Genomic DNA, 12779 nt, shown 5'->3' with positions numbered 1-12779 from the left:
TGGACCCTTTCAAGAAGCTAAATGTCTTTCTTTAAGTGCGGTCTCCATACTTGAACACGGTATTCCAAATGTGGTCTAACAACGGTCTTATATAATGGGATTATGAAGTCCTTATCTCTACTAGCAATTGTTCGATAAATCATCAAGTCCCTTTCCTCCACTACCGGCTTTAGTTCAGCTCCACCAAGTGTATAAGTTATTTTGGGGTTACTGTTCCCAAAGTGAACCTTACACTTTGCTGGATTAAACACTGACCATCCCTGAAGTCTATCTAGGTGACTCTGAAGAAGCTTTGCTTGGCGATGATCATGAACTACTCAACCAACCTTTACATCATCTGAAAATTTAGACATCATGCTCTCTATCCCTTCATCAATGTCATTTATGAAAATCAAAAGCAACAGTGGTCTCAATACTGGTCCCCGGGGAACCCCAATTTTTACATTAACCCAATCTGAAGTATAACCATTTATCACAACCCTTTGCCTCCTTCTCTGAAGCCAATCAGCTATCCATCTAAGGATTTTTCCCTGTGATTCCAACCTGTTCTAGCTTATAAAGTAACCGCTCATGTGAGACTGAGTCAAATGCTTTGCTGATAAACAACATCCAAAGTATTCCCTAAATCCAGCTCACGAGTAACCCTGTCAAAATAGCTAACCATATTAGTTAAATGTGATTTTCCCTTTACAAAACCATGCTGAGTATCCTTCAGAATTCCATTTCTATCTATATGGTCCTGAATTCCACCCTTGATCACTGTCTCCATGATTTTCCCTACTACTGAAGTTAGACTAACCGGTCAGTAATTTCCCACTTCACTCTTAGAACCACCCTTATGAATTGGAGATACATTGGCACGTTTTCAATCCAACAGAATTACTTCCGAGTCGAGCGATGCTCTCTTAATTAGCCTCAATGGTTCAATACACTCATTTGCCACCTCCCTTAAGATTATAGGGTATATGCCACAAACCCCAGGAGCCTTACTTGCCTGTGGGCTTGAAAGTTTTTTTTTATTAAATATGAAGTGAAATTTCAACATCATTAATTACATTTTTTTAAACTTCACTCCCATAATTTTTCATTGACACAAAGGGTTTTTCTTCTATTAGTATCAGTAATGGCAAATGATGATGCAAGAAAGTATGCTTATACAGCATCAGCGAAAAAAGAAAAAAAATCCCCGCATGACCTGTCCATCCCCTCCAATAGATTGTCTAATTCGTACTTGAATTTATTCAAACTACTCACTTTTACGATGGATGGAAGTTTATTGCAACAATCAAGTACCCACTGGCTGAAGGCAAACTTTCATACATCTATCCTGCAACCATCTTTCTTCGATTTCAATTTATGTCCCCTCATATGTCCTTTGTCTCAGCAAGAGGAAGAATGCCATCATAATCGAGCTTGCTCAATCCAATTCAAACCCTTTAAACACTTCAGTCTCACTAGACTGCAGTGTGCAGAACTTAAGCCTTTCTTGGTAAGATATCCCTTTGCTCCCCTCACCAATCTCACTGCCTTCTTTGCAACCATTCCAGCAGCTCTGCGCCCTTTCTAAAATGAAGCCTCCAGACCTGTATGCAGTACTCAAGATGCAGCCTAACCATTGCCTTATACAATGGATAATCAGCTTATCCCTGCTAGCAAAATTCCTGTATATCATTGACAAAACCCTATGAGCTGTCCTGGAAGCCTGTTTACATTGCCCAAAGAACTTCACGTATACAAATATTCCCACCCCAAGGTCTTTTTCATATTCCACTACCCTGAATGTAGTACCACACAGTTGGTATGTTAATCTCAGATTATGCTACCCATATGCAGTACCTTGTTTAAACGTGGATAACAATTTGAAACTCATTTAGGAATTTGGAACAATTATTGCCATATTAGCATCATGCATCTTTCTCAACTCTAGCATCATGCATTTTGGTAAATCTCCTCCTACCACACCAAACATATTCCATCCCATACCCCCCTTTGTCTTCTGACAAAAAGGCCTTAGAAGAATCTTCATCGACAGTCTTGATACCAAGAAGTTTCCAGGCCCTAATAATATTCCTTCACTTGTTCTTAAAACCTGAGCTCCAGAGCCTAATGCCAATTTTGTGTTGCCTTTGTACAGTCTCTTACTCAATTGGTATTTTTACCTTCTGAAAAAAAAATACCACCTTCTGGAAATTTTATTAATATCTAGCCAATTCCTAAAAAGGGACAACAGAACCTTCCATCAAATTATCATCCATTGCACTTTAACTCTTTCCAAAGTAATAGTAAAATCTGTCAATAATGTTTTTTTATAAGAAGTTGCCTACAGAAGAAATAGCAAAAGAAGCAGTGCCTGGTGCAGTGCACGAGGATAAAAAAAATCCAAAGGGAGAATCAGAGTAGCCAGCTGCCTTGCTCCACAAATTGTTGCTTTTTGTCATTGGTAAATCAACTAATCCTAGAGTTTTTAAAAAATATATAAATTGTTCATTTTTATCGTTTACTACCACTAACAAAAATCAGCATGAGTGACTTTGCATTATTGACAGAATGGTTTTCGTGAATTTGTAGAATTTTTAGTTTATTTTCAAAAAATAAACTAAAAAGGCTATCTTGTTTCTGCACAATGCTCTTTCATACCCCAACTAGACTTCCATCCCTTGTCGTGGAAGTTATAGCCTAAATAAGTTTAAGGCTCAGCTGGACAGGTATTTCGAACGAACAGAGGGGTGAAGTGGAAGTGGTTATTTTCTATTTATTTATTTTACTTTATTTATTTATTTTTTTTTTTTTGGCTGATGCTGCATAAGCTTGCTTTCTTGCATCAAATGCCTCTACTAATGCTAATGCTAACTATGAAGAACTTAAAGACAGGGAACATAAATGTCATGTTTTCTTCACACTGAATATAATATTCTTGATTCAGCCTATGGATCAAGAGGAGTTCTAGAATGTCTAAAGAGACAGCACAGGCAAAAGCTTTTGAGTTCAAGTTTGGAAACAGTAGAAGAGACAAATATAGTGTCTTATAGAATTATTAAAAGTCATAAATGTGTTTACAATATAATACTAGCATAGAATGAAATTCTTAAGTTCAGTATTTATTATAAGTCTTGAAGAAAAATGTGGCCCAAGGTTGACAACACTAATACAAGGGAAAGTAAATAAGTATTTACTCTCACCTAGAAATATTTGAGTTAGGTATTTGATATTACATGCTCGGTGCAAGCCAAATGTTACCAGACTTGCCACATGGAGCACTAACCACATGTAATATAGAAGTTCACCATTAGATACTGCTGAAATAATTCATTGTGAGTTATTGTGGTGAGTTCCACAGTGTGCTTTTGTGCAATTGGTGTTTAAGTGTGTCCTGCAATTTTTGTAGCAGAGTAAGATGGCAGGTGTTGAGGAACATGAATTTGCAAAAATTTTGTCATAAACTTGAAAAACACCTTTGGAGATTAACAAAATGCTTAAACAAGTGTTTGGTAATGATGTTATGGGAAGAACACAACTTTTAAATGGTATTTGCATTTCCAAGGCAGTCAAACTTTGGTTAAGGATTAGGAAGTGTGCTTAGGTCATCCATTGTCAAGTCAGACTGATGAAAATGTTGAAAAGGTGCATCAAGTCATCCATAAGGACAGATGGTATACAATTAATGATACTTGTGACATTCTAAGCCTATTGCATAGTACATGCTGATGCATTTTAACTGAAAATTTAAACACGAGATGGATTTGCTACAAAATTTGTGCCCCTTATTCTGAGTGACAAACAGAAACAGAGCTGTCTTTCTGTGTGCAAGTACAGTACAGACACTTCCTTTCCAAAGTTATAACTGAATGAAAGTTGGGTTTATGGTAATAAACCAAAAAATGTAGCAGTCCTCTCAGTGGAAAAGCCCATCCCCACATCCAAAAAAGAGGCAGGCAGGTCACACATCACGAGCATTCTGTTTTCTTTGACAATGAGGGAATTATTCATCAAGAGTTCCTTCCACCAGGAAAAACTGTAAATCACCAGTTAAACATCAGAGGTCATAAAGCATTGAGGGAGTATATTAGGAGAAAACACCCAGCCAAATGGTGCTCAGAATTGGCTTCAGCATCACAACAATGTGCCAGTCCACATGGCTTTATCTGTTTTCTTTGACAATGAGGGAATTATTCATCAAGAGTTCCTTCCACCAGGAAAAACTGTAAATCACCAGTTAAACATCAGAGGTCATAAAGCATTGAGGGAGTATATTAGGAGAAAACACCCAGCCAAATGGTGCTCAGAATTGGCTTCAGCATCACAACAATGTGCCAGTCCACATGGCTTTATCAGTCAGGTTTTAGCCAAGAACAAAATGGCGATGATCCCACACCCTCAATATTCTCCTGACTTGGGCCCCTGTGACTTCTTCCTGTTTTCCCAAAATGAAAATTCAGTTAAAAGGATGAAGATTCAAAGACATCACTGAGATTCAAGATGAATTACAGAAAGTGCTAAACAGCATTACAAAACCGAAGTTTTGTAATGCCAACGTTCTTCGTCTTCCCTAAAATGAAGAAACCATCAAGGAATTGCAGATTTCAGATTGATGAGGAGGTAATGAAGTGGAAGCCTGGTTTTCTGCTCAGAGTGAGGCGTAGGCCTGAAAGAGCTTATCACCTTCTAGATCACATTTTTCCCAAGGGTGGGAAAAATGTGATCTAGAAGGTAGCTATATAGAGAAGGATAAAATTGCCAGCCAAGTTTCAAATCCCTAACTCAAATAATTCTATTTATTGGCTGCCCTTGTAAAAAGTTCTGAACTACAAGAAGATAATGAAGAACATAGTTTATTAACTGATTTCAGGCAAATTGAAAGTTCCAAAGATTTACACCACGAAGACGTACAACAATGGATTTAATAATGTTTTCCAACATATCTGATGATTTGTTGGAAAATGAAATTATGGATGATGCAGAAATCATTTGTACTGTGATGAAACAGATGGCCCTGAATAAGAAAAAATATTAGCATTATTAAGAGCAAAACAGATGCATCTATGTGTACGAAAATACTAGGAGTATAGTGTAAACAAATGTGGTACTGGTTAGGTCATCAAACAGACATTGTAGGGTTATTGGAGACTTGGTGCCACTCAGACATAACAATATAAAACTTGAATATGATGAATACAATTGTATACAGAAAGAATGGAGGGGGGTTCATTTCCTGTTTAAGAAGCACTTAGAAGCTAAGACAGTGCACCCAGGTGACATGGTTGGTCAATGCAACATTGAGTAAATTTGGTGTGATGACTAATGACTGTGATGAGTATAATGAACAACTATACAGATAAACACAGTGGGGGCCACTAAATCAGAGTGTCTTATAATGGGGCATTTTAACTTTCCAGATGTGGGATTTACTTAAAGTTGCAACTTCCATCAAGGACAAAGAGAAGGGCTTTTGTTGTAGTAAAAGTGACTACAGTGGCTTCAGACAGTTTTTAAATTCTATACAGTGGGTTTGTTTGTTTGTTTGTTTGTTTGTTTGTTATTTGGTTTTTAGGAGCATTAGCAACTAAGGCCATATTGCTCCAGGGATATGCGGTGGTCATTCCCTGACCTTTCTGCATCCTCCGTATTCGGTGGTCACGGGCTCGAACCCCGGTCTAATCAAGAAGCGTGTGCTACGCACTGCTGCTCCTGTCCACCTGGCTACGGAGGCGCCCAATACAGTGGGACCAACTGATGATGTTGCCAACTGTAAATTCTAAATAGGAAGCAATATTAGAAACTATGTAGCTTTTTCTGCCAGCCAAGTGATTGTCAAAGACTTAAATGGATGTCATATGAACTGACGAGACTAGTGGCAGAAAATAAAAATGCGTGGGATGCATATAAGCTTTTTTTATGGGTGCAGCATATTGTTTTCCGAGATGTAGCATGTATTCAATATTAAACATTATTTTAATTCCTCTCCATTTATCCAAGCACTCAAGTAGATTTTCAACTTTACATTTCTTCCATTCCAAATAAGTCTATAATTTCAAGATTCATTGCCTGTGACACCAGATATGAGAAGAGGCTTTCCTTGTTAAATATAAAAAAAAACCTTTAAAATGTTATATAGCAGTAATTGAAATTGCTTGAGAAACACCTAGAAAACTTGTATCAGTTATGTCACACACACAGCTACAAAAAAAAAAAAAAAACACCTTATCATATTCATGTTATGCACAGACTTAAAAAAATTGACAGGGCAAAACAATTACATTATTGTGAATGGTTTCATTCATTCGTTGACCAAAATGGGAGTAGGCATGCTGGATAATACTCTCTTTAATTATAAAACATGGTTCCAGCTAAGCTTTGTGAACAACCAAAGCAAAATACAGCATAGTGAAAATCCATGTGTCTCCCATAAATTTCCAAAAAAAACATGTAAAAATCTGGGTTGAGGAAAGCAAAGTCCAGCAACTTGCCTGGCCTGCCCAAATTCCACACCTAAATCTCATCAAACTGCTTTGAGATAAATTTTAATTAACAAATATGTTCCTCTTCGACAACTGACAACTACAATGAAAAAGGAATGGACACAGATTTCTGCAGTCTGCTACAAAGAACTGCACATATTCTGCAGTAGATTGGTGCTGTCGCTAGGGCCACAGGTGGGCTAACACCTTATTCATTTTTGCATTAAAACTTGGGTTTTTCCACAGATGATATCCAAATACTTTTGATAGGGTGTAGTATATATTATATTGTTTTTTAACCCATTCAGACGAACGGGTTAAACAATTTACCCATTCAATGAAACTAAACTTCACTTGTAATGTCTATACCAATTTAAAATTACTCACAATATCACATTCTTCTCCTTTGGTGTAGTGCATTAAGTTATTAACTGTTATATGTGACGATGCAATGAGAAGGAAACTTAAAAATTTTGCATCCTTTCCACAGTTTGCACTTCCCCTTCATAATCCATACTGCTTTATTGCCCATGAAAAGCAGTCAGCACCAAGTTTCAAGGCTGCAAAAGACAGGCTAATGCTTTCTAAGTGCCAGAGACATTTCTGCTGGGCACAAATGTCTCTGGCACTTTAAAATTTAAACCTATGTTGGTGTACCATTCACAGACACCTCATGCTCTCAAGGGCCTAAACAAAGCCACATTGCCAATCTACTGGAAATGAAACAGGAAGACTTGGGTGACACAAGAAATCTTGGATTGATACACAAACTATTTTTGCCTTACTGTGCTCCATTTTTTTTCAAGAGAATGAGCTACCAGCCAATGCTTTTCTTCTCTTGGACAATGCTCCTGGCCATCCCACAAACCTTACTGAAGTCAGAACGTCTCTGGATGTCAATGTTGTTTACATGTCACCAAACAATTGACCAGGGGGTAACAGCAACCTTTAAAACTTATTACCTCCACCAAACCTTCATGGAAATGGTGAGAGTTTAGGATAGGTGAGACAAAACTATCAAGGATTATTGGCGCTCATTCAACATCTTGAAGGGCATTAATAACATCAACACAGCTTGGGAGGAAGTGTCAGTGAACTGTTTGAATGGAGTGTGGCACAACTTCACAGGATTAGAGCAAGTGGAGAACACTGTTGAAGATGTTAGCAGGCTGGCACAAGAGGCAGGATTGACAAGGTTGAACAAGGCTGAAGATGTAACAGAGCTGTTGGATAGCCAGGGACAGCAGCTTTCCAATGAAGAATTGGCTAAAGAACTAAGCCAACAGAAGCAAGGAGTAGGAGAAAGAAAAAGATGAAGAGCCTTCTCTAAAATCAATGAATACAAGCAATCTACAGCACATCCTTTCAGCTATGGAAACCCTCACTGATGAGCTCTGTGAGATTGACCATGACTGGGAGCAAAGTGCAAAAGTGAAAAGGAGCGTAATTGTATCCATTAGCCTTATTCTGAGATTCTCACAGAAAGAAAGAAAATCTCAACAGTCACCACTGCATGTGTTTTTCAAAAAAAGGGAAGATCCTCAACCATGAATTTCGTTAGAGAAGTAAAATCTCTGATGAATGCCACTGTCAAAAAAGATTTATACACTGGTAATTACATGGACCTTACAGTGGTAATTACAAAAACTTTCGATCTGGGCTTCAAACATCAAAATACATGTAAATTTTTATTTAATTAAATTTAGTTTGGTTATTTTATATTGTATTACATTTCATTGATTTATATTCATAAAAATACTGTTTTTACATTCAGAGCATTAATTTAAAGCTCTGAGCTTTAAATATAATAATATTATGTTACTTATGTCAATTTTGAGAGGGGCCTGGAACATAACTCATTGACTTACATTATATAATTAGGTTCATTTTACACTGGTTTTTTTTTGCGACAGTTCCTTTTGGAATGCAACCCATTGTAAATTGAAGGCTACCTGTACCGAGATGGTCTATCATTGATTGAGAATAGAATAATCCAAAAATGCTACTATAAATAAGAATGTGTTCAGTAACACCAAACAATAAACACATTTGTTACATTTGTTAGCAGAAAATTTTTGCTTTTTAACAACTCACACATCTGGTGCAGACTGTTAAAGATCATGTACATGGATTTGTGCTCATTCTGAATCAATACAGTTTGAACAGAAGTCTGTCAGTTTATAAATTTTTAGTACTAAACTAGAAAAAAAAAGCCAAAACTTTACTGAATGCATAAATTTCATATTATCCCGTAGAATTTGTTATACAGGAATACCTCCCATAGCATTTTTGAACAGCGCAGGTTTCGCTATAGCGTGGTTTACAAATTGAAAAAAAAATTAACTGCGTTACGCACCAATACATTTGACATGTATGTATGTATTATAATGCCAGCACGTAGGCCAATGCGTTATGGATTCAAGGCCACGCTGACTGTTGTCGCAACTCCCATTATATACGGACTCTGCTAGCATTCATACATTAGTAAACACTCTAGATTCCGAGCGGTGAGGTCGTTCACTGTGTGTAAGCTGTACAAATATTTTTTGCTGTGTATTTTTATTAAAGATTATTTTTTTTAAAAAGTTACATGTTTATACGCAAATATGAGTGGAAAGAAGAAATGTAACGGCGCTGAGAGTTCTAGATCTAAACATCGAACGAGGTATGAAAGTAAGGCAGGCGTTGCAAAATGACATTCTTTGTTATAAAGAGATGTATGCAGATAAAAAGAAGAAAAAAAAAACTGTGCAAACTAAGCTGATCAGTTATTTTTCAAAATAAAATAACAGTACATACTTCACTTATATTCTTTTGGTATGTACATACTACAGTAAAAATCATTTGTGCTGTACTTACTAGTATTTTTCATTTTTATCATTTTAATTTCTTTTTTTGCAAAAACTTCGTGTGCATCAATTTATGATAAACAAACACCTATATATTTTTGCAACTCGACCCATATAATCAAATTGTTGGAACGCATCACATTAAAATACATACTAATAATACCTCAACCAGCATGGTTTCGCATAGCGCGGTATTTTTTTGGCACGAATTCCTGTGTACAGGAATACAACAGGTATTCCTGTACACATAAAGACAAAAAGATATGCTATTGGCAACTTTTAACAGTTTTATTATGATAACATCTTATTCTGTATGTTTTTATCACAAACAATGAACACACCTAGCAATGGTGGTATTTCAAGAAATAAATTCATCATGGTAGAAATTTTGATTTCAGTATGTAAAACTACTAGTGAAAAAGCTGTCTTATGAGTTCTTTAATTTAAAGCAGACACAACTGTATGAGAAAAATTCTTCTTACAAGAATAGATTAATTCACATGATGCAAAAATGTATAAAAAATTCTTAAAAATAAAAGGTTCATTAGCCAAAAATAGGAAACTATTATGTAATAAAAATTCTTTAAGCAGAATTATCAAAAATTAATTTAAAAATTAAAATTTAGACCCCATTTCAGTGATACCATACTAAATAATAATTATCAGTTTTTGAAAGTTGGAAACTGATGTAATTATTGCTATAAATTTAAAAATTTAAATATATATTTAACGAGTAGTAGTATTAAACTGTGCATAATACTCTTCAGAAGGCTGATTAGTATAAACTATGTTATTAAGGTAACTTTTCTTAATTTTCTGTTCTTTAGCAAGTTCATAGTTATCTTGAAGTCTTTCTCTTTCCAGCTGTTTACGTTGTCTCTCTAAATCACGCTGCAAAAGAAGTGCTTGTCTGGCTTGTGAAAGACGCAAGTCATCCCACTTCCTGGCTTCTATTGCTGCTGCTTCTCTTTTTCGCTATTAAAAAAAAAAAATAGGTCTTGATATGTATTCTTTGAAGCCTAATATAAAAAGTATGGAATATAATGGCAAAAATAATAGCAAATAAAAGCTGAGTAAATAAAAACATAGTACATTCAAAAATTTCCCAGAATCACATGCATGCTAAGTAGGAACTAGCTTGACCATTTCATTTGTGTGTGACAGCTGACTGCTTGCAGAATGTTGCAGTTTAAACAGCATGTTGACATCAAGTTCTTTAAACTTGGGAAAAGTGCCACAGAGATGATGCAAGCATTAGAGAAAGTTTATGGAAAAGGTGCAAGCATTACAGAAAGTTTATGGAAAAGATGCAAGCATTACAGAAAGTTTATGGATATGATGCAAGCTTGTTGTTGTTTGTTATTTGGTTTTTAAGAGCATTAGCAACTAAGGCCATATTGCTCCGGGGATATGCGGTGGTCATTCCCTGACCTTTCCGCATCCTCCGTATTTGGTGGTCACGGGCTTGAACCCCGGTCTAATCAAGAAGCATGTGCTACGCACTGCCACTCTTGCTTTGAAGAAAACAGTAATTCATAAGTGGTTTAATTGTTTAATTGATTTAAAAACAGACAGGAAACACTGGAAGATGAACCTCACAGTGGACGCTCTTCGACCCTCACTGTGAAACAAAGAAAATGTCAAGAAAGTGAAGGAACTTGTGCAAAATGACGGATCAATGACCTGTTACGATTGCTTGTGAAGTTGGACTGTCTGTAGGCTCACTACACAAAATCCTAATGCAAGATTTAGGGATGCATTGCGTGTGTGCAAAGCTATTTCCACTTTGCTGTCAGACAAAGTGGAAATAGCTTTGCCATCATGGTTCTTGGCTGCAAAAAAAAAAAAAAAAATCAGCCAAGCAGCAGCTATCCTACTCCCGTGATCTTGTACCATCTGACTTCTGGCTGTTCCCTAAACTGAAAATGGGGCTTCTGGTTATCATTTTGCTACAGTGGAAGACATCAAAGAAAACGATGAAACAGCTCTACATGCATTAAAAAAACACAAGTTTAAAGAATGTTTCAAATCTTGTGAAGGCTGATGGAGTGAGTATGTGTGCAGAAAGAAGGTACTTTGAAGGCGATTATGACAGTAAGCCCAACTGTTCACTCAATAAAACTTTTATAGTAAAATTACGGGAACTTTTTGAACGTACATCTATGTCCATTACCAATATTGGAATTGTTAAACCAAAGATTTGAGCAATGAAGAAATTAAGTTCCAATTTTATATCAGCAGATACATTCAAATATAATCATTTTTGCAGAAATTTGATAATGGTCCCAAATCAGAAACCTTGACTTTCTGTATAGAGGGAAAGTTAATAACTATGGATCCATTTTATAAATTATTTTCATTACATTTTATTAATTAGATAATTCAATATTTGAAAAAAATGAAGACATATGTGGTGTTAACTAAAGATTAACAATTTCAACTAACACTTTTTATACCACCTGGGAATTTTGCTACCAACTGCAACAGAATGATGCTTGAGAGGTGCTACAGCTAACTGCAATCATGCTGTTTGCTCAGCCTGAACAACAGAAAGCCGACCGAGCTAGCCAGGTGGGTAAAGTGCCTGCATGGCAACCCAAAGGTCACGGGTTCAAATCCCGCCTCGGGCTTGAATCAAAGTACTGCAAAAACCTTGGGAGGTGCACTATGGCCACAGAAGCCAATGCGCCAACAACTACCAAGAAAAACCAGAAAAGGCTAAAGAGAGAAAATGAAACTGAAAGCCAATACTCAAAACAGAAAGCACAACTGTGTACAGTCCTGCAATTGCAGCCAGAATAAGGCAAGGACTTCAAACATGTGCAAACCTAAAGGCAAATATCAATCCCCACTTCAGGCAGAAAATGAGGAAAATAAAGATAACAAAAGAAGGAACAGGGAAATGCAGTAACCTTTTCATCAGGGTGGCATTAGCCACTGTAGATACCAAATTTCAGACAAGGTCTGCTTATAAGAAAGCGATCTAGCCACAGATGCCCCTAAATAACTGAAAAAAAGACTGACAGTCAAGAACCACATGTTTAAATACAGAAGACCTGAAACAACTCAGAAAGTGAAAACAAAAAATTATGTAAACAAAACTAAATGAGTAAGCAAATTGAAAAGCAAGGCAGAGTAAAGTTATAATTTCAAATTTTGGAAATTAACTAAATAAAAATAATAAAACATATAAGAATGAAATTGAAAGGCAATGCAGTGCAAGTGCAACCAGAATAAGGCATGGACTCGAAACACATGCAAACTTAAAGACAAATATCAGCCATCATTTCAAGCATAAATGGGGAAATTATGAAAGATAAAAGACTTTGCAAAACCTGAAACAACTCAAAGAGAAAGAGAAAATGGTTTAAACAAAAGAAAATGCAAGAGCAACTGTAAAACAAATCACAGTACAGCAATAAAATTAAAATAAACTCAAAATCTGGAATTGAAATGGCTGAAAAACAAAGCCAAG

The 12779-nt window shown here is 36.2% G+C and overlaps 1 protein-coding gene across 1 annotated transcript in view; it reads right to left on the bottom strand.

Annotated features, from left to right (window-relative positions):
• Positions 1 to 10030: 10030 nt before the first annotated feature.
• LOC150086831 (RIB43A-like with coiled-coils protein 2) overlaps positions 10031 to 12779 on the bottom strand; it is a 75511-nt gene continuing 72762 nt past the window's right edge. Inside the window, exon 6 of the mRNA XM_090372288.1 lies at positions 10031 to 10279. Within this exon, the coding sequence (XP_090228414.1) occupies positions 10031 to 10279 (249 nt within the window). The remainder of the gene's footprint in view (positions 10280 to 12779) is intronic.

This window comes from Mastigoproctus giganteus, chromosome 4 (genome assembly GCF_048544385.1).
Source record: "Mastigoproctus giganteus isolate SK-2022 chromosome 4, ASM4854438v1, whole genome shotgun sequence".
Taxonomy (NCBI): Eukaryota; Metazoa; Arthropoda; class Arachnida; order Uropygi; family Thelyphonidae; genus Mastigoproctus; species Mastigoproctus giganteus.
The sequence above is the reverse complement of the archived record's forward strand: the minus strand, read 5'-3'. Positions and strand labels throughout refer to the sequence as shown.